At 46.0% G+C, this 21,801-nt stretch overlaps 1 protein-coding gene across 6 annotated transcripts in view; it reads right to left on the bottom strand.

Annotated features, from left to right (window-relative positions):
- Positions 1-21,801, bottom strand: part of TTYH3 (tweety family member 3) — a 204,516-nt gene that overhangs the window by 79,574 nt on the left and 103,141 nt on the right. For all 6 annotated transcript variants that reach the window (XM_040356673.1, XM_040356670.1, XM_040356671.1 and 3 more), the window contains exons 3-5: positions 19,355-19,466; positions 15,420-15,640; positions 8,423-8,518 (exon numbers count right to left, since the gene is read on the bottom strand). In XM_040356673.1, coding sequence (XP_040212607.1) covers positions 8,423-8,518; positions 15,420-15,640; positions 19,355-19,466 — 429 coding nt within the window. The remainder of the gene's footprint in view (positions 1-8,422; positions 8,519-15,419; positions 15,641-19,354; positions 19,467-21,801) is intronic.

Raw genomic sequence — 21,801 nt, 5'->3', positions numbered from 1 at the left:
TTTTAAACTGAATGTTTACAATCACTTTAAAAGGCCCCTGTATGACAGTCTAAGCAAGTGCCAAATCCAGTTAGCATGTCATGCAAAAGCCTCATAAAACAAATGCATTGGTGGATGTCAGCTGGAGAAGTGAGCGTTTCTAGGCAGACTGGATTTGCATGCAGACAGCCCTAGGTAAAATCCACATGCGATGCTAAAGCCTGGTACACGCCAAGTTTTTATCTGTTCAACCCAGCAGGTTTAAAAAAATAAACTGTCAGCTGCGGCCGGAGCCGGTGTACTAACGATCTGACGTTAGTACAGTGATCTCCCACGCTGAGCTATTGTGTTCTGACAGGAGGACAGGGGACAGACAGAAGCCAGCCGGCATACACACGGGCTGAACATCGGACAGTTTTTATTGAACAGGCCGATGTCGCGCAGCATTTGGCCTGTGTGTACAGGGTTTAAGCCTCTAGATCAGTGAGTGGTCTCCAAACTGCGGCCTAGTGGCTGAATGTGGCCCTTTGGGAACAAGGCACCTTTCCTCCCACCGACTCCAATATGCCATAATTCCTGTCATGGATACCAAGAATATGGTACTTATCCTCCCTCTAATGATGGGGCACTATTCCTCCCACTGACACCAAGTATGGGGTACTATTCCTCCCACTGACACCAAGTATGGGGTACTATTCCTTCCCACTGACACCAATGATGTGGTACTATCCCCCTCCACTGCCACCAATAATGGGGTACTATTCCTCCAACACCAATGATAGGGTACTATTCCCCCCACTGCCACCAATGATGGGGTACTATTCCTCCCACTGACACCAATCATGGGGCACTATTCTTTCCTCTGATACTATTGAAGGGGCACTATTCTTTCCACTGATACTATTATAGGGGCACTATTCTTCCCACTGACACCAATGTTGAGGCTTATTCTTCCCACTGACACCAATGATAGGACACTATTCCTTTCCATGATACCAACAATGGGGCAATATCCCCCTCCCACACTAATACCAAAGATAGGGCAGGGTTTACTCCAATAGCGGCCAGGGCATTTTCTACTCAAACTGGCCACAATCCGGCCCCCTTAAAGTCTGAAGGACAGTATGGCCCGGATTCACGAAACACTTACGCCAACGTATTTCGAGATACGCCGCGTAAGTCTATCTATGCGCCGTCGTATCTGTGCGCCGTGCCCACAATCTGAGATACGCCTGAAAATAGGCTTCATCCAACCGACGTAACTTTCCTACGCCGGCGTATCATTTGCGCATATTTACGCTGGCCGAAAGTGGTACTCCCATTAATTTCCTATGCAAATGAGGGAGATACGCCGATTCACGAACGTACTTGCGCCCGGCGCATAATATACGCGCTTTGCGTAAGTCCTACGTCTGGCGTAAAGTTATTCCCCATATAGGAGGCGCAACTCATGCAAAGGTATGGACCAGGGAACACAGCCGTCGAATTTTACGTTGTTTACGTAGTACGTGAATAGGGCTGGGCGTAGGTTACGTTCACGTCGTAGGCAGAGATTCGACGTATCTTAGGCAGTTGTTTCGACATGATTCTGAGCAAGCGCACTGGGATGCGTCCACGGGACGGCGCATGCGCCGTACGTTATTTGTAACTTTATGACGCTCAGTCATTCATTTACATGGGGTCACGCCTCATTAGCATGGCTCACGCCCACTTCCACCTACGCTGGCTTATGCTGAGAAAATCCAGCGTTAACAGCGAGTGCTTTGTGAATCCAGTGCTTGCCTCTGTGCGCAGCGCCGGCGTAGCGTATATATTAGATACGCTACGCCGGCATAAATATGTGCCGATGTATGTGAATCCGGGCCTATAATGGCCCTTTGTTTAGAAAGTTTGGAGACCCCTGCTCTAGATCATGGGTATCCAACCTGTGGCCCTCCAGCTGTTGCAGAACTACAGGACTTATGAGGCATTGTAAGGCTGACAGTTGCAAGCATGACACCCAAAGGCAGAGGCATGTTGGGAGTTGTAGTTCTGCAAAAGTTGGAGGGCTGCAGGTTGACACCCATGCTCTAGATCAGTGATGGCGAACCCTGGCACCCCAGATGTTTTGAAACTACATTTCCCATGAAGCTCAACCACACTGCAGTGCAGTTGAGCATCGTGGAAAATGTAGTTCCCAAACATCTGGGGTGCCAGGGTTTCACCATCACTGATCTAGATAAAACTGAGATCCAAAAGGTAGAACTGAAATTCAATAAATAAAAGTGGCAGGCCAGGGACGGGTCAATTGGGGTGGAAAGCACTAGATGATTCTGGATGTTCACCAGCCAGGAAATGAGCCCGGCTCCGACATGCTGGAGTTTCCAAGGAACACTGTAACAAGCTTACAGTGTGCAGTGAAAACAGAGTAAGCAATCTGAGTACAGGAGAGCAACCTGTACAACCCTGAGGTTAAGGCCTCTTCCACACGAGGTGGACTACGCCCCTACGGGAGATCTCTCCGTTGATCTCCGCTGAGCCGGCGGATGACAAGTCCCTCTGTGTTCACTGAGCGGGGGAGGGACTTGTGTAGCGCCGCTGTCTCCTATGGAGAGATCTGATGAAAACGGACAGCATGTCCATTTTCGTCAGATCTTACCTGATCAGATCCGCCATGGACGGATGGCGACGTATCGCCATCATTCTGATTTTGGCAGATCGGGTTGGATGTCAGCGGACATGTCTCCGCTGACATCCGACGCTCCATAGGACTGCATGGAGCGGCCGTTCAGGTCCGCAGTCAAAACCGACAGGTGGATCTGAGCGGTCCTATCGTGTGAAAGGGGCCTAAGGCTGCAGTTCAACTTTAACAGATGTGTCTCCTTCACCCAAATGTAGGCTGAACTTTCTTTAACTTCTTTGCCTTTATGTAAGTTGGTGGGAATGGTTCCCGGTCCCCCCCCCCCCCCCGCGCTATTTGCCTCATGTAATCTGCACTCTATGGAAGCCTCTACACAGGCACCCAGGATGGAACAAAAGACTGAAGACACTTCAAAGTACAGCGAGCCTGTCGCTGAATTCATAATGAGGATTAGACACTTTCAAGAGCTTTAAGCTCAAAGCCAAGTTGGGAAAAAAAAAAACCTCAAAGCTTCAGGGCAAAGGTAAAGCAAAGCTACAGGGACTTCCTACGGTGTAGATTCTGACTTTACCGGGGTGAGGAGAAACTACAGCGAAGACATTTTTATATGCGAAGGAAAGCCGTAGGCAACAACTGTAATGCCGCGTGCACACGACCGTTTTTTTCCGTCAGAATAAACTCAGATTGGATTTTCCGCTCAAGCTGTCTTGCATACACACCAAATTCCGACCGTCAAAAACGCGGTGACGTACAACACTATGACAAGCCTAGAAAAATGAAGTTCAATGCTTCTGAGCATGCGCCAAATTGTTTCCGAGCATGCATGTTTTTTTCCATACAGACGAACGGAATTTCCACCAGAAAAAAAAGAGAACATATTCTCTTTCTAAGTCAGACGGAATTTCCGATGGAAAAAGTCTGATAGGGCATACACTTCCGTCTGACGTTTTTCATCGAAAATCAAATGGATGTTCAGAAATAAGAACTCCTGTTTTTGGTATCAGTGGATGAAAACGGTACCCCAAGGCCAAATAAAAACGAGGGGCCATATCTGGCCTTGGAGACCACTGCTCTAATGCTAGGTTCACACCTACAGGCAGGGTCGGACTTACCATTGGGCTTGACTGGGCTCAAGCCCATGGGCCCCCGGGCCCAATCGCGGCAACCTCCTCCCGCAATTTTGCGGAAAACCCCCTCCCGTAATTTCGCGGCAATCGCAGCAACCCCCTCCCGCAATTTCGTGGCAGTCACGGCAACCCCCTCCCGCAATTTCGCGGCTACCCCCTCCCGCAATTTCGCGGCAGTCACGGCAGCCCCCTCCCGTAATTTCGCGGCAACCCCCCTCCCGTAATTTCGTGGCAGTCACGGCAACCCCCTCCCGTAATTTCGCAGCAACCCCCTCCCGTAATTTTGCGGCAAACCCCCTCCTGTAATTTCGCGGCAATCGCAGCAACCCCCTCCCGGAATTTCGTGGCAACCCCCTCCTACAATTTGGCGGCAGTCACGGCAACCCCCTCCTGCAATTTCGTGGCAGTCACGGCAACCCCCTCCCGCAATTTCGCGGCAGTCACGGCAACCCCCTCCCGCAATTTCGTGGCAGTCACGGCAACCCCCTCCTGCAATTTCGCGGCAGTCACGGCAACCCCCTCCCGCAATTTCGCGGCAGTCACGGCAACCCCCTCCCGCAATTTCGTGGCAGTCACGGCAACCCCCTCCTGCAATTTCGCGGCAGTCACGGCAACCCCCTCCCGCAATTTCGCGGCAGTCACGGCAACCCCCTCCCGCAATTTCGCGGCAATCCCCGTTCGCGCCAATTTCTGCACCCCCCCTCGCTCAACAACTTCGGCGGATGGATGTAATTCTCGGCAGCCCCCAGCCCTCCTCAACAACTTCACTGCAACTGTTTAAGGGGCCCCAAAATTACTGAAGTCGATCGGTCAGTCGGCGGATCCCCCCCGCTCAACAAGTATGATCGGTCGGCGGCAACAACCCAGCCCCCACCTCTCTGCTCCAGGGGGCCCCTTCAATTATTAAGCCCAGTGGCCCCACCACCCTAAGTCCTGCCCTGCCTACAGGTGCAACTGCGCACACACACACACACACACACACACATTTCCATTGTGCTTATGTGCGTCAGGTGTAGGGCAGCCCATTCATTTCAATAGGCAGCCCTATGTGCGAGAAACACAGAAGAGAAGTCCCTGACTCTTTTCAAAAAATGTGCCACGTACATTGGCAGATGTGTGGAGGTGCCATTAAAAATGTATGGCCCCGCCGTGTGTCTGCTAAAGGGCAGTGCATTTCTGTGCCCAATGAGAAAGCGCACAAATTTGCATGCATTCTCGACTGTGAACCCAGCCTAAGGCCCCTTTTCAGATGTATGGATCCCGTGAGGATCCGTACCTTTCTCATCCGCTTGCTCAGCGGAGATCGCTCCGTTGATCCCCGCTGAGCCGGCAGATGACAGGTCTGTCTCTGCACACTGTGCAGGGACCGCCCTGTCAGATCTCCCCTATGGGGGGGGATCAGATGAACACGGACCGTCTGTCCGTGTTCACCCGATCCGCTCTGCAGACGGAAGTAAAAATAGGATATTGCTCCGTCTGCCGAATCGGAGCATAAGGGGGACCGATGAGATCGGGTGTCAGTGGATGTTCTGGGGACGTCTCAAATTGAGAGTTATGGTTTGGAGGGACCATCTGCCATTTCCCCAGTACCCATTTATAATCTGAGCATGAATGTTTTTTGTATTTAGGGGTTCTTTTAAAGACACTTCCGAGCTGCCAGGAAAACCTGCCGGATTAGGCGGCTTAAATATATGAATTCCCCCCCTCCCTCCACCTCCTCCTCCTCTACACATAATGCCTCCTATCAAAACACATTTATTACAAATGTAAGCTGCCCCCCTGGGGACCAAGACATATTTTATGCAAAATGTCACTGCAGAAAAAAAAAAGACCAAAAATAAATAACGAAACAAATATATATAACTGGCACCGATACAGCTGCCATCTGCTGTGTGTAACCATGGCGAGCATATCAAAACCTCAATGCCCGCAATGCAGTTTTTTTACTTGCGTACTTTAAATATTCAGAAACCGATTCGCTGCCAAAATAGCTGTGGGCATTATTATAGGCTGGACATTCGCCGAAGACATCAAAGGGACGCTGGTTTTAAAAGGACAACAATGAAAAAGAGCCACATTGCTTTACGCCATCACAAAAGCACAGCCCTTCCTATAAAGGAAGCTTTGTGTGCTATGCCCCCATGGCTCGGACTTGGAGGTGCATGTGAAGAAATATGAAATGTCCTCTTGGCTGGCCACAGTCACCCCCTTAAAATGCCATTAAGCCCACATCAAAAAAACTATAAATACAATGGTGTATTACATGCTGTTCATTAGAGCTGCATAATTAATCGTTAAAAAATCGTGATCTCGATTCAACCCCCCATCTCCAATGCAGAGTTTGCCGATTCTTTGATATAACAAGTGGAGAGACTTATCAGCTGTCAAAAGAAAATATCCGGGCAGTCTGCCAAGTTTGTAACATGAAACATTGGGGCATATTCTTATAGATCTGAGGCGGCGGAACGTATGTCCTTTACGTTACGCCGCCGCAAGTTTAAGTGGCAAGTGCCTGATTCCCAAACCACTTACCTGTAAACTTGCGGCGGCGTCGCGTAAAGTCCACCCGCGCAAGCCCTCCTAATTCAAATGATCCTGGTAGGGGGCGTGGATCATTTAAATTAGGCGCGCTCCCGCGCCGATCGTAATGCGCATGCTCCGTCGGGTACATTTTTTGACTGTAACGTAAATGGCGTCCAGCGCCATTCACAGACGACTTACGCAAACGACGTTAAATTTTCAAATTTCGACGCGGGATTGACGGCCATACTTAACATTGAGTACGCCACCTAGGGGGCATCTTTATCTTTACGCCGCGTATCGCTTACGGAAACGACGTTAAAACACTACGGCGGGCAAGCGTACGTTAGAGAATCGGCGTGACTAGTCATTTGCATATTCTACGCTGACCGCCACCTAGCGGTCAGCGTAAATATTGCAGCCTAAGATACAACGGCGCAGGCCGTCGTATCTTAGGCATGTTTAAGTGTATCTCAGTTTGAGAATACACTTAAACATAGGATCGGACTTACGTCGGCGTATCTGCTGATACGCCTGCGTAAATTATTTGAGAATATGGCCCATTGTAACTAACTTCCTTCTTCGATCAAACTTCTGTGTGTAAATGCAGAAAGTTTAACCACTTAAAGTCTAAATCTTTTTCTGACACTTGTTTCTCAAGTTAAAATCAATAATTTTTGCTAGAAAATTACTTGGCACCCCCAAACATTATATATATTTTTTAAAAGATACCCTAGGAAATAAAATGGCAATTGCTGCAATATTTTATGTCACACTGTATTTGCCCAGCGGTCTTTCAAATGCAATTTTCTGGTGTCCTGATGACGACATAAACGAAACGTACGTTGAGGCGGTACGTGAGCACGCACAGCATCTTCCGGTCCAGCTGGTTCTCAGCAGTGAGAGGTGGAGCGCATGCCAAGCCTCCCCAGCAAGGACGCATCTTTATCCGACCTAAGCCTATAGCCTCAGTGCCGGGACGTGGGCACCATCCAAAGTAAGGAGCCACTCGGCACTGTGTATATTTTACAATTTTAAATAAAACTTTATTATGCCATGGTGGTATCTCTCTTCTTTTACCATGCCCTATGACGCTCAAACAAGCTGAACCAAGGGAACTTCATGTGTTGCATATCTGTCCGTGGTGACAACAAGCTTTATTTGACATCTTTTCTAACGAGAAAGGTCAACTACCTGTGGTAAGGAGCCATCCTTATATGCACTATTTGGTGTCTTCAATCGGTGAAGGTGGAAACCCTTTTTGTTTCATTGTATGCTCAGCACGAATTGCAAGAAATTTAAACACAGCCTTTCTATGGACACTTTTGCTTCATAATTTTTTCACATATGTACTAATCTTATGCATGTGATTATTTTGCACTATTGAATTCTGGTTAAGCATCCCCAATTGGGTGAATGCTAGGAACTGCACAGATTTGGTATCTAATTTGTGATTTTTTCATAGAACTATTTGATTATTATTTTTTTTCACCTTATATATTTTTATTAATGGTAACGAGCGCCCCCTGTTTTTGCTTTTTATTTGTATTCAGAATCAGAATTTTGGGGAGCAGCCTAAAACACTTAAATTAATTTATTTATTCATTTATTATTGGCGCGAGATCCTCACCTACATTGTTCTAGATCATCCAACTGCTGTTGTAAGGCCCCTTTCACACTGCCAGACCGTTCAGGTCTGCCTGTCAGTTTTTTCAGCGGACCTGGACGGCCGCTGCATTCTTCTCTATGGAGCATCAGATGTCAGCGGTGACATGTCCGCTGACATCCGATGCGACCCGATACGATCCGCTAAAATCAGATGGATGGCGATACGTCGCCATCCGTCCATGGCGGATCAGATCGGGTGAGATCTGATGAAAAACGGACATGCTGTCCATTTTAATCAGATCTCTCTATAGGAGACAGCGGCACTGGACAAGCCCCTCCCTGCTCAGTGAGAAGAGAGGGACCTGTCATCTGCTGGCTCAGCGGAGATCCACTGAGAGTTCTCCCGCTGAGCTGGCAGACTCCGCTGCGACGAATTCACAAGGTGTGAAAGGGGCCCAAGATTAGACGACATGTGAACTTACACATCTACTACAACTTGTTTATATGGAGAAAACAAAAATCAGAAAATACAAGTATGCCAACCCCAGGTGACCAGTCAACTACTTACCTCACCAGAATGGCCTTTGAGTTCCGAATAAGACCAAAAAGCACCAGGAGGCAAATGAAAACATGAAAAAGGAGCAACCCGAGGTAACCCAGCCATCTAAAGAAAAAAAGAGAGGAACAGTGATCAGGTTATTCAAGCACAACCACCGTCAAGTCTTCACATCAGTTAAATGCTAACATTTTGTGGCCAAGATGGATCTCAGAATTCTACACATCTAAAGAGCTTTTATGTATTCTAGTTACCAGAGTTTAATGCCAGTCATCGTAACGATCACAGATAAAACTGAAAATCATGGCTCCTGCACTCTCCAGTTTTGGCTACCATTTTTATTTTTCTGACCAAAATTGTAGACTTTTGACCCTTTTTTTTATTATTTATTTCTTTCAATAAATTTTTATTTGGGTTTTCAAATAGTGTACAATTTCACAATTTCAGTAATAACGCGGACGCAGCTGCTTAAAAGGTTAGACAAGGATTGGTAAAACATGAAAACGTGGTGGTAAATGTGGTACTAATAGGCTAATATATAAAAAAAAATAAGAATTAATTAAATAAAAAAAAAAAATTGTATTTTAGATTTTTAATGTTCCAAGTTACAGAAATATAGAAATGTAAAGATACAAAAGGCGAACAAGGCACCAATAACTCGTATGACAGTAAAGCCTCATACACACTGGACGTTTTAAGTTTTTACAGCAGCTGTTTTTGGCTGTAGATGTTTTTTTCTACAGTCATTAAAGCGGGGTTCCACCCGCAATTATTATTATTTTTTTTTTTTAAAGCCAGCAGCTACAAACACTGACAACGTGAGGATGAAGACCAGCCGTGGACTAGGAAGAGGCAGATTAGGAAGATGCGCATAGCAACCGCAATTTCTGGTAAGTAAAAAAAAAAAAAAAGGAAGAAGGGTTTCTTCAATTTTTTTGTAGAATTTTGGTGTTTTTTTTTTTTTTTTTAGGGTGGACCTCCACTTTAAACTCTCTGGGCTAGATTCACGTAGCTGCGCCCCTTCTTACGGTGGCGCAGCGTATCGTATTTACGCTACGCCGCCGCAACTTACAGGAGCAAGTGCTGTATTCACAAAGCACTTGCTCCGTAAGTTGCGGCAGCGTAGCGTAAATAGGGCCGGCGTAAGCCAGCGTAATTCAAATGTGGAAGGGGGGGCGTGTTTTATGCTAATATGTGATGACCTGACGTGATTGACGTGATTTACGAACGGTGAATGCGCCGTCCGTGTACATATCCCAGTGTGCATTGCTTCAAATGACGTCGCAAGGACGTCATTGGTTTCGACTTGAACGTAAATTACGTCCAGCCCTATTTGCGAACGACTTACGCAAACGACGCAAAAAATTCTAATTTCGAAGCGGGAACGACGTCCATACTTAACATTGGCTGCGCCACCTAATAGCAGGAGCAACGTTACGCCGAAAAAGCCTTACGCAAACAACGTACGTTTGTGAATCGGCGTAACTAGGTAATTTGCATACTCTCCCCCGAAAACGACGGGAGCGCCACCTAGCGGCCAGCGTTAAAATGCACCCTAAGATACGACGGCGTAAGATCTTAGCCAGTCGGATCTTAGGCTAATGTCGGTGTATCTTGCTTTCTGAATACAGAAAGAAGATACGCCGGCGCAGATTTGAATTTATGCGGTGTATCTATAGATACGTTGGCGTAAATTCTCTCTGAATCTAGCCCTCTATCATGTTATCTTATGCAGTTTTGGGCAGGGACTTTTTTTGAGCAGTAAAAAAAAAATAAAACGAGTGGGTTCTAAAGGAGACGGTTTTCAGCTGTAAAAACAGTCCAACGCTGAAAAAATTTGATAAACGCTTAAAAACTTCGCTCACCAGCGTTTAACGTTATTGATCCGTTAAAAAAATCTTTTTTTTAAAAAAAAAAACACTAACCTGGAGGAATGCTAAAAAACACAAATGCGTAAGAACGCTAAAAAATGCTAAAAACGATATTGCAAAATCTTTGAAAAAAGTTTAAAAACTCACTGCAAAGCTACTGCCATTTTTTATTAAATTATTTTAACGTCCAATGTCCATAAGGCCCAATAGGGATATATCCCAGTATCAGGCATAAAATTTGAATTGTAAAGGACAGGTCAGGTGAGCGTAGATCTCTGGAATCCTATGGTGGATAGGAGAGGGACCATGGTTTCCTAATGAGGTGACTTTTGACCCTTTTGAGCAACACAGGAGGCCCATAATAAACAGCAGGTTGTCCAGCACTTACCTTTATTGAACAGTATGGTGCAATAAGGGAAAAAAATGACGTGCAAAGGCCAGCAAAAGAATTTTAGTTACTGCTCTCCGGTCTGGTAATGCAAGCCAGAAGCCCACTTCCTTCTCGCTTCATTGGACTGTCACAGGCAGGAGAGCAGCCAAGAAAAGCAAGCGAGATTTGGGAGGAAGGAATATAAAATGCGCACTTAAATGGCGTGTTTCATAAACCATCTAATACTCAGAACCTGCGCTTGATTAAACACACCTGGTCTAATTCCCAGACACCCCAGATAAAGCACCCGCCTGCGACTCAAAGGCGTATCCAACCCTCTACTATGTCCTCCTGCCTCGCACTTGGGAGAGTTTGGGATTTAGACGTAGAAATCAGTCCGAGTCTACCAATCGTACTCAACTTCCCGCTGGAATTCAACATTTCTTTTTTAAAACTGCCTCTGTGTGTAGTTGTGTTTCATTAAGGCTTAGTCAGGCACAAAATGTTTCTGAATGTTGAGATTGAAAGGCTGTATAATACATCTTACTCTCACCTCTCTTGCTAATGTGTTTTACCGATAAGGTGAAATTCTCTTGGAAGGAACACCAGAACTCAATATTTATTGAAATATATACCGACACATTTAAAATAAAAATGAAATGAAATAAAATGAAACCGACACATTGTAAAAGCAGTCACCGCACACTGTGCCAAGTCATATGTCTGAGGCCGCGTACACACCATCGGTCCAAACCGATGAAAATGGACTAAAGTTCAGTTTCATCGGTCCAAACCGACCGTGGGTACAGCCCATCGGTCTTTTGTCCTTCCGACCAAAATTTTAGAACTTGCTTTAAAAATCGAACCGATGGACCGCTGACCGATAGGTCCAAACCGATGGTTAGTACACAAAAGCATCGGTTCAAAACCTGCGCATGCTCAGAATCAAGTCGACGCATGCTTGGAAGCATTGAACTTCGTTTTTTTTAGCACGTCATTATGTTTTACGTCCCCGCGTTCTGACCCGATCAGATTTTGAACTGATGGTGTGTACGAACATCAGACCATCAGGCAGCTTCAGCGGTGAACCGATGAAAATGGTCCGTCAGACCATTCTCATCGGATGGACCGGTTGTGTGTACGCGGCCTTAAGCCTGGGTTCAAACTCGTGCGACAAACGCCCCGACATTGGGAGCTCATGTCGCATGACGTGTGAAAATCAATGTTTCCTTATGGGAGCTGTCTTAAAGAGAAAGTAAACCTAAAGGGGAAAAAAAAAAACCTGCAAGACAAAGGCATAATAAGCTCGTATGCATAGCATACGAGCTCATTATGAATTACTTACCTCACATCAAAGCCCCCGCAGACGTCCTCATCTCCCCTTCCGACTGACGACATGTCGCCCGGGGCTCGCTTCTGGGTATCGCGGCTTCGACACTGTGATTGGCCGGAGTCGTGATGATGTCACTTCCGTGCATGTGCGCGGGAGCCGCCGGTAACGGCACATAGGTACCATTGATTCAGTTTGCCCTAGTGCGCATGTGCCGATGAGTTCGGCACATGCAGACACAGGAGGCTATCTCCTAAAACCGTGCAGGTTTAAGAGATATCCAGGGTAGCTACAGGTATGCCTTAATATAAGGTTTCTAATAAGTGTTTATAACCACTTTAACTGGTCCGACACAAGTCGTCTGACTTTGTAAATGCTCCCTGCAATACTTTGGTCTGACTTTAGCCCATTGAATATCATTGAAGTCGGATGAAAGTAGGATCCTTGTCCTAACCATCTGACTTGGTGATTACAGCAGTGAAAGGAATTTATCTCACACTGGGATTGTTTTGATTGGTCAAAGAACAAGTCAGACTATCACAAAGTCGGATCAAAGTAGTATCCTGCTGTAATCACCAAGTCAGATGTTTAGGACAAGGATCCTACTTTCATCCGACTTCAATGATATTCAATGGGCTAAAGTCGGACCAAAGTAGTGCAGGGAGCATTTACGAAGTCGGTCCTACAACCAACCATCCAACTTTCATGAACAGGATACTACTTTGATCGGACTTTGTGATAGTCTGACTTTTCTTTTGACCAATCAAGACAATCCCAGTGTGAGATAAATTCTTTTTACTGCTGCTGTAATCACTATTTCGGATGTCAAAAGTCGGATGGTTAGGACAAGGATCCTACTTTGATCTGACATCAATGATATTCAATGGGCTGAAGTAGGATCAAAGTCTAACCAAAGTAGAATAGGGAGCATTTTCAAAGTCGGACCGACTTGTGTCGGACCAGTTAAGATGGGTCTCATAGGGAAACATTGATTTTCATACGTCATACGACATTAGCTCCCAATGTCGGAGCGTTTGTCGGACAAGTGTGAACCCGGCCTTAGGACTGATGTAGCAGAAAGTAGAATGAGGCTGGGTTCACACTGATACTACAGGACAGTCATCATCCTACTTTGCTCTGCAACATCGGTCCTACATTGGTCCTACATCCATCCGACTTTCATGAACAGGATACTACTTTGATCCAACTTTGTGATAGTCCGACTTGTCCTTTGACCAATCAACACAATCCCAGTGTGACATATATTCTTTTAACTGCTGCTGTAATCACCATTTCAGATGTCAAAAGTAAGATGGTAAGGACAAGGATCCTACTTTGGTCCGACTTCAATGATATTCAATGGACTGAAGTAGGATCAAAGTCTAACCAAAGTAGAATAGGGAGCATTTTTAAAGTCGGACCGACTTGTGTCAGACCAGTTAAGATCGGTCTCATAGGGAAATATTGATTTTCACATGTAATGCGACATGAGCTCCCAATGTCGGAGCGTTTGTCGTACCAGTGTGAACCCGGCCTGATAGTCATATGACTGTCGTGTAGTATCAGTGTGAACCCAGCCTGAAAATGATAGTTTCAGCAGACTTTGTACAAGCCACACCCCCCAAAACCATTTCCCCCCCCCGACAAATCACGATGGGGCGTGGCTCAGACAGAGTATGCCGAGGCTGCGATCATTCCTATGACGTATGGCTTTGCACATTGTGCGGTGACAGACATCTCCAATGCCCTTAGCCCGCATTCACACTACAACGCGGCGACACTTTGCAGCGTATTGTGCCGCGATTTGCCGCGACAAAACGGGTCGTTTTTAAACTTTTTTTTTTTTTTTTTTAACAACACATTGATGTCTATGGCCGAACGCCGAAAGCCGCCTGAAAAAAAAAAGTGTCCGGGACTTTTTTTCAGGCGGCAGGCGTACGGCGTTTCGGCGTGAGATGTGAACCATCTCCATAGACACCAATGTGAAATCTCCCCTCCAGCAGCACGAGCGTCGGGCGTCTGGCGTGAAAACGCCTAGATGTGAATGGAGCCTAACATTGGGTATGGAGTCAATACAGACACCTATCTAGTCTGCACCCACAGGGCCCATTGAACCGAGTTGTGAAAGCCTGAGAGGAGACCCAAAGTTTTTCCTAGGTTCACAATAAAACTGTCAGTGTAACATATACAATGGATATAAAAAGTCTACACACCCATGTCAGGTTTCTGTGATGTAAAAAAAATGAGACAAAGATAAATAATTTCAGAACTTTTTCCACCTTTAAAGTGACCTATAAACTCTACAACATGCTGCCACCACCATGCTTCATGGTGGGTATGGTGTTCTTTTGGTGTTGTTTTTACATCAAACATATCTGTGTTTTTGCAAAATTTAGCCAGGCATTTTTCTTTGTAAGAAAATGCTTCAGTCTTGCCACTCTACCCCATAGCCCAGACATACAGTGGATATAAAAAGTCTACACACCCCTGTTAAAATGCCAGGTTTCTGTGATGTAAAAAATGAGACAAAGATAAATAATTTCAGAACTTTTTACACCCGTGACCTATAAATCTTTGGGGGGAGGGGAGGAGGGGTTGTAAAAATAAAAAATTAAATAAATGTGGTTGCATTAGTGTGCACACCCTCTTATAACTGGGGATGTAGCTGTGTTTAGAATTAAGCAATCACTTTCAAACTCATGTTAAATAGGGGTCAGTACACACCTGCCATCATTTTAAGTGCCTCTGATTAACCCCAAAGTTCAGCTGTTCTAGTAGGTCTTTCCTGACATTTTCTTTGTCGCATCCTACAGCAAAAGCCATGGTCCGCAGAGAGCTTCCAAAAGCATCAGAGGGATCTCATTGTTAAAAGGTATTAGTCAGGAGAAGGGTACAAAAGAATTTCCAAGGCATTAGATATACCATGGAACACAGTGAAGACAGTCATCATCAAGTGTAGAAAATATGGCACAACAGTGACATTACCAAGAACTGGACGTCCCTCCAAAACTGATGAAAAGACAAAAAGAAAACTGGTCAGGGAGGCTGCCAAGAGGCCTCCTGAATGTCTCCTTCCTACCCTACACTTTTATAGAACCCTCGTTAAGTCAGTGCTTATAGAACACTAGTAAACCTAAAATAAAAGTCATATTACCTAACAGAAGTATTGATTGCATTCACAAATAGGCATGTAAGCATATCCATGCCCATATATAACTTTATAGATGTTGGAGTCTGTACGTTGCTGGACAGTCTAAGATTTCATATCATTAGCCATGCTAAGCTGGAAAAGGCTCGGACGTGGTAGTAGGTTTCCCACAATGGAGTTACCTACCAGGTAGATATTTGACTGTACCAAAATACCAACCACCACACAAACGTCATAACATTAAGTAAAGCAGTACCCCTAACCATCTGTGTATGTAGAACACTGCTTACCTGTACCAGTCATATGTGTCCACTTGTTTAGCCAGATCATCCATTGAAATGTCACTGTTCTTCCAGAATGGGATCTCAGAGGTTTGTTGGACCAGTGTGTACAGAAGAACCTGAAGTTTCTGGACGATGAGAACATAATCTGTGTGTTTTGTAAACATGGTTTCCAGTTCTATCAGATTTGGTTCCACAGTTTGGTTTAGAGCTATGGTGGTTTCAGAGACCTAAAAAAAAAAAAAAAAGTTGAAATTTCCAGACTCAGTTTTACTGCAGACCACATCAGCCATATGGTTGCCCTCAAAGGGCCAGTTGTATCAGGAGTGCGCTACGTACACAGCGCAGGCTTCAGGAGTGCGCTACGTACACAGCGCAGGCTTCAGGAGTGCGCTGCGTACACAGCGCAGGCTTCAGGAGTGCGCTACGTACACAGCGCAGGCTTCAGGAGTGCGCTACGTACACAGCGCAGGCTTCAGGAGTGCGCTACGTACACAGCGCAGGCTTCAGGAGTGCGCTGCGTACACAGCGCAGGCTTCAGGAGTGCGCTGCGTACACAGCGCAGGCTTCAGGAGTGCGCTGCGTACACAGCGCAGGCTTCAGGAGTGCGCTGCGTACACAGCGCAGGCTTCGGGAGTGCGCTGCGTACACAGCGCAGGCTTCAGGAGTGCGCTACTTACACAGCGCAGGGTTCAGGAGAGGGCTACGTACACAGCGCAGGGTTCAGGAGAGGGCTACGTACACAGCGCAGGGTTCAGGAGTGCGCTACGTACACAGCGCAGGGTTCAGGAGTGCGCTACGTACACAGCGCAGGGTTCAGGAGTGCGCTACGTACACAGCGCAGGGTTCAGGAGTGCGCTATGTACACAGCGCAGGGTTCAGGAGTGCGCTACGTACACAGCGCAGGGTTCAGGAGTGCGCTACGTACACAGCGCAGGGTTCAGGAGTGCGCTACGTACACAGCGCAGGGTTCAGGAGTGCGCTACCTACACAGTGCAGGGTTCAGGAGTGCGCTACGTACACAGCGCAGGGTTCAGGAGTGCGCTACGTACACAGCGCAGGATTCAGGAGTGCGCTACGTACACAGCGCAGGGTTCAGGAGAGGGCTATGTACACAGCGCAGGGTTCGGGAGTGCGCTACGTACATAGTTACATAATTGCAATGTTCTGTTCTCAAATATTTTACACAATGAAATGTATTTTAAAACAATGTGAATCCCCCTTTTAGAACAAGTAATTGGGTTTTGGATGGAATACATTTCTTTTTCAGGTCTGGAAACTTTGAGGGCACAGAAACTGACAGAACTCTAAGATTGCAATATTACAGAAACTTGGGAAAACAGAAGAAGTGCAGAGCTCATTGAATTAATAAGAAAAACATGTCTTGTGAAAACCACAAGTTCCTAAATGCAGAAAAAGTCCCTCTACAAGAAAGATCTTGTGACCCGTTTAGTGATGACCAGTCAGGATTTGCGGTGCTTGCCATCATTTTTGATTGCCAACAGTTGACAAAGTCCAGAGGTCAGAAACTGAGCAGAATACTGAGGAGACATCTGGTCATAAAATGTCCTAGGTTACCATTAAAGCTACGTTCAGACCCGAGTTTAAATCAGATGCTCCTCTGAAGTGTGACCAGTGTTCAGATTGCTTTTCAGAGGCGTGAGGGGGCGATGCGACACTTCCTCACTGCCTGTTTTAACCTCATTTCTGCCAAATGCAATGTAGAGCTGCACCCAGCAGGTTTCTACCTTAACCACTTAAGCCCCGGACCTTTAGGCAGCTAAATGCCCAGGCCAGGTTTTGCGCGGTCGTGCGATGTGGCTCCCAAACAAAATTGGCATCCTTTTTCCCCCCACAAATAGAGCTTTCTTTTTGTGGTATTTGATCACCTCTGCGGTTTTTATTTTTTGCGCTATAAACAGAAATAGAGCGACAATTTTGAAAATTTTAACTTTTTGCTATAATAAATATCTCCCAAAAACATATATACAATTTTTTTTCCCTCAGTTTAGGCCGATACGTATTCTTCTATCTATTTTTGGTAAAAAAACAAAATCGCAATAAGCGTTTATCGATTGGTTTGCGCAAAATTTATAGTGTTTACAAAATAGGGGATAGTTATTTTTTTTTATTTTTTTACTACTAATGGCGGCGATCAGCGATTTTTTTCGTGATTGCGACATTATGGCGGACACTTCGGACAATTTTGACACATTTTTGGGACCATTGTCATTTTCACAGCAAAAAATGCATTTAAATGGCATTGTTTATTGTGAAAATGACAGTTGCAGTTTGGGAGTTAACCACAAGGGGGCGCTGTAGGAGTTAGGGTTCACCTAGTGTGTGTTTACAACTGTAGGGGGGTGTGGCTGTAGGTCTGACATCATCGATCGGATCTCCCTATAAAAGGGATGACTCGATCGAAGCAGCTGCCACAGTGAAGCACGGGGAAGCCGTGTTTACATACGGCTCTCCCCGTTCTTCAGCTCCGGGGAGCGATCGCGAGGGGGCGGCTAGAAACGTTTCTAGCCGCGCCCTCGTTCCGGATCGCTCCCCCGGGGTTACAGACCGCCGCATGTACCGGGGGGGGGGGGGGGTCCCGATTGGATCCCCGACCCGCGGAAAGGCGGGGACGTACATGTACGCCCATATGCCTGTACGTGCCATTCTGTGGACGTACAGGCATAGAGCTGCACATAGCGGGCGTTAACCGGTTAATGCATAAAAGGTAAAAAACGTTCTGCCTGAAGAACCACGAAGGATGGGGGGGGGTTGGGGTGTTAAAAGCGTGGCTTAAAGCGGAGTTCCCACAAAAAAAAAAAATATATTAAAAGCCAGCAGCTACAAATACTGCAGCTGCTGACTTAATAAATGGACACTTACCAGTCCGGGGGGCCCGCGATGTCGGCAGCAGAACACAAGCAATCGCTCGTCTCTCGGCTGCCCCTACCGCCATCCTCAGTGAGGGAATCAGGAAGTGAAGCCTTGCAGCGCGTTCCCAGCTGTCCCCGCTGTCTCCTTGGACCAGTGTGTTTCCCAGAAGGCAGCGGGGGGGGGGGGGGGTTGAGGGGAGTGACTCCCGTGTGGTGTGAATGCCTGTATTATACAGGCATCTGCACCCTCTCCCCCCTGAAAGGTGCCAAATGTAACACCGGAGGGGGGGATGGTTCCGAAAAGCGGGTGGAAATCCGCTTTAAGTACTAGTTTTTGCTGAAATACCTCCAATCTAGTGCCCACTCCCCAGAAGGTCTACTCCTTCACCAGATGATGCTCCACTTCCAGGTTGATGCCCAACGTCATTCAGTCCTCTTCCTGTGAACCTAGGCCAGTGGTTGTCAACCTATGACAAGGGTGTCAAACTCAATTTCATTGTGGGCCGCATTAGTATTGATTGCCCTCAAAAGGGCCGGTTGTATCTGTCCAGCGCATCTTCTCCCCCTACATTGGATTTCAAGAGCCACCCCACCATCAGAAGTTGAGTCCCCCCCTCCCCTGTACATCACAGTGCACCCCCCTTTCCTTATGCTGCTGCTGGGAAGAAGCTGGATGCATTGCTTGAAAGCAGAAAGTTAAGGGTAAAAAATGACTGTTAAAGCCCAACTCCGTGAGTTAAAAAAATAGAAGATAAAATAAAAAAAAGATATTAATGTATAGCTCCCCTTTAAGAGACATCCAAAAATACATGAAACGCATCAGCCGGATGAGCAGGAAATCTGGTATATTTATATGTAAAGGAGTAGAATTACATTAGGCTCAAAATCCAGACCAGCGAAACGTTAGGAGCTTACCCTCCCAGGCCTCCCCGCCATTGGCCCACCCGGGTTTATATATATGTACACATGCAGGAATATTGTTATTGCATACCCCCGACATGCATTGCGTATTACACATAAAGCTGAACAGACATCACAGGCAGAAGGATTAGTCTATTTATTGCTACTCACCCGATCTTGGATTCCTGCCACGGTGTGGTTGACATGTCTCAGCGAATATGTCACTCTGTGGATGCCATCGCTGGTCTCCCCGTTGCCATAGAAACCCACGGCGATGCCAGCACTGCGAGAGAGAGAGAGAGAGAAACGAAGCAGAAAGGACTTAGCATTATGTAAAATAAATAAGGAAATGCCGGAGACTTCTAATCTGTGCGGCTGACAGCAATGCTGCGAATACCATTGAAAAACAAATGGCTGGTTTAGAGGGACTCTGACAGTGCAGACAATGCTGTGCATGCATCTAGGAATTTGGGGCGATAGAAGGGGGGGAAGAGAGCACCCAAGGTCAAAATGTCAATGCACAAATAAAGCCGGGGCTAAAATAAAATTAAAACTAAAAAAAGGATCCCTGTGGAGGATGGAAACCCCTGTACCAAGAACCAATACTACAGTGATCCCCACTAGCTTCCGATTCCCATGCGTAGCACCTGCACTGCCGCTTACTGAACACAGGCCACTCCTCCTCCTCCTCATCCAATCAGACATGTGCACTGCCAAAAAGTGTGTTCTTTTCCTCCTTTCATTCATTGTATTTTTTTTCGTTTTTCGGGTCATTCGTTATGACCGAAATTCGTTACATCGATTAAATTCGTAAAAATTTGAATCTATGTTCTATTTGTTTAATTGCTGTATTAGTTATTTTGATAATTCGAAAAAAATAATCTGAAAGTCGTAAATTTGAAAGAACGAAAATCCAAAATACCCGTATATACTCGAGTATAAGCCGACCCGAGTATAAGCCGAGGCACCTAATTTTACCGCAAAAAAAAAACAAAAATGGGAAAAAACGTATTGACTCGAGCATAAGCCGAGGGTGAGAATGCAGCAGCTACTGTAAGCGGAAAAGAGGGTCAACAATGCCCATTGCAACCTCACTGTGCCAAACCTCACCGTGCCCATTGCAGTCTCACTGTGCCATACCTCACTGTGCCCATTGCAGTCTCACTGTGCCATACCTCACTGTGCCCATTGCAGTCCCACTGTGCCATACCTCACTGTGCCCATTGCAGTCTCACTGTGCCATACCTCACTGTGCCCATTGCAGTCTCACTGTGCCATACCTCACTGTGCCCATTGCAGTCTCACTGTGCCATACCTGCAATCTTGACAGGCGTCCATTTTTTAAAAGTCGCGGCTTCCTCTTGGTGTTCCGTTCCGTGATAGGCATTTGACACTGTGTTCCGCCTATTACGGTGGTCCGCTCATCCTCGGACTCAGTTTCCCAGCAGACACTGTGTTCAGTGTTCCACCAATCACGGACATTCTTTCATCCTCGAACAAGAGAACGTCCGCGATTGGCTGAACACAGTGTCTGCTGGGAAACTGTCCGAGGATGAGAGGACCTTCCTGATAGGCGGAACACAGTGTCAAATGCCTATCACATAATGGAACACCAGGAGGAAGCCGCGACTTTGAAAAAAATGGACGCCTTTCAAGATTGCAGGTACTCGGGCACAGTGAGGTAGTTTCTGTTAATTCGAATATTAACGAATTTGTCGAAACGAAACAAATTGCACATGTCTACTTTGCATTCATCGAGATAAAAAAATAAAATAAAAATAAAAACACAAAGTGTTCCTTGAAGAGTGTCCATACCAAGCGAGCGGCCTCCCATGTTCATAATGCAGCAGGGCAGCTGTTCAGCGCAGGATCCAGAAGCTAGTGCAGATCACGGATGTAATCCATCTTTAAAGCATATCTAAAACCCCTATATATTAGTCCTTGTATGTGATAGCTGCATTAGTTTCTTTTTTACTGGCTTTTTTTCCTCCTTGTCATCTGGAGATCCTGTCAATAACACATTTCTACTCCTAGGGTGACAACTTTCCCTCACTGTATTATATACAGCGCCTTGTGAAAGTATTCGGCCCCCTTGAACTTTGCGACCTTTTGCCACATTTCAGGCTTCAAACATAAAGACATAAAACTGTAATTTTTTTTTGAAGAATCAACAACAAGTGGGACACAATCATGAAGTGGAACAAAATGTATTGGATATTTCAAACTTTTTTAACAAATTAAAAACTGAAAAATTGGGCGTGCAAAATTATTCAGCCCCTTTACTTTCAGTGCAGAAAACTCTCTCCAGAAGTTCAGTGAGGATCTCTGAATGATCCAATGTTGACCTAAATGACTAATGATGATAAATAGAATCCACCTGTGTGTAATCAAGTCTCCGTATAAATGCACCTGCACTGCGATAGTCTCAGAGGTCCGTTTAAAGCGCAGAGAGCATCATGAAGAACAAGGAACACACCAGGCAGGTCCGAGATACTGCTGTGGAGAAGTTTAAAGCCGGATTTGGATACAAAAAGATTTCCCAAGCTTTAAACATCCCAAGGAGCACTGTGCAAGCGATAATATTGAAATGAGAGTATCAGACCACTGCAAATCTACAA

The sequence above is a fragment of the Rana temporaria genome, chromosome 6, assembly GCF_905171775.1.
Source record: "Rana temporaria chromosome 6, aRanTem1.1, whole genome shotgun sequence".
In the NCBI taxonomy this organism is placed as follows: domain Eukaryota; kingdom Metazoa; phylum Chordata; class Amphibia; order Anura; family Ranidae; genus Rana; species Rana temporaria.
This window is presented reverse-complemented; position numbering and strand designations above follow the sequence as displayed.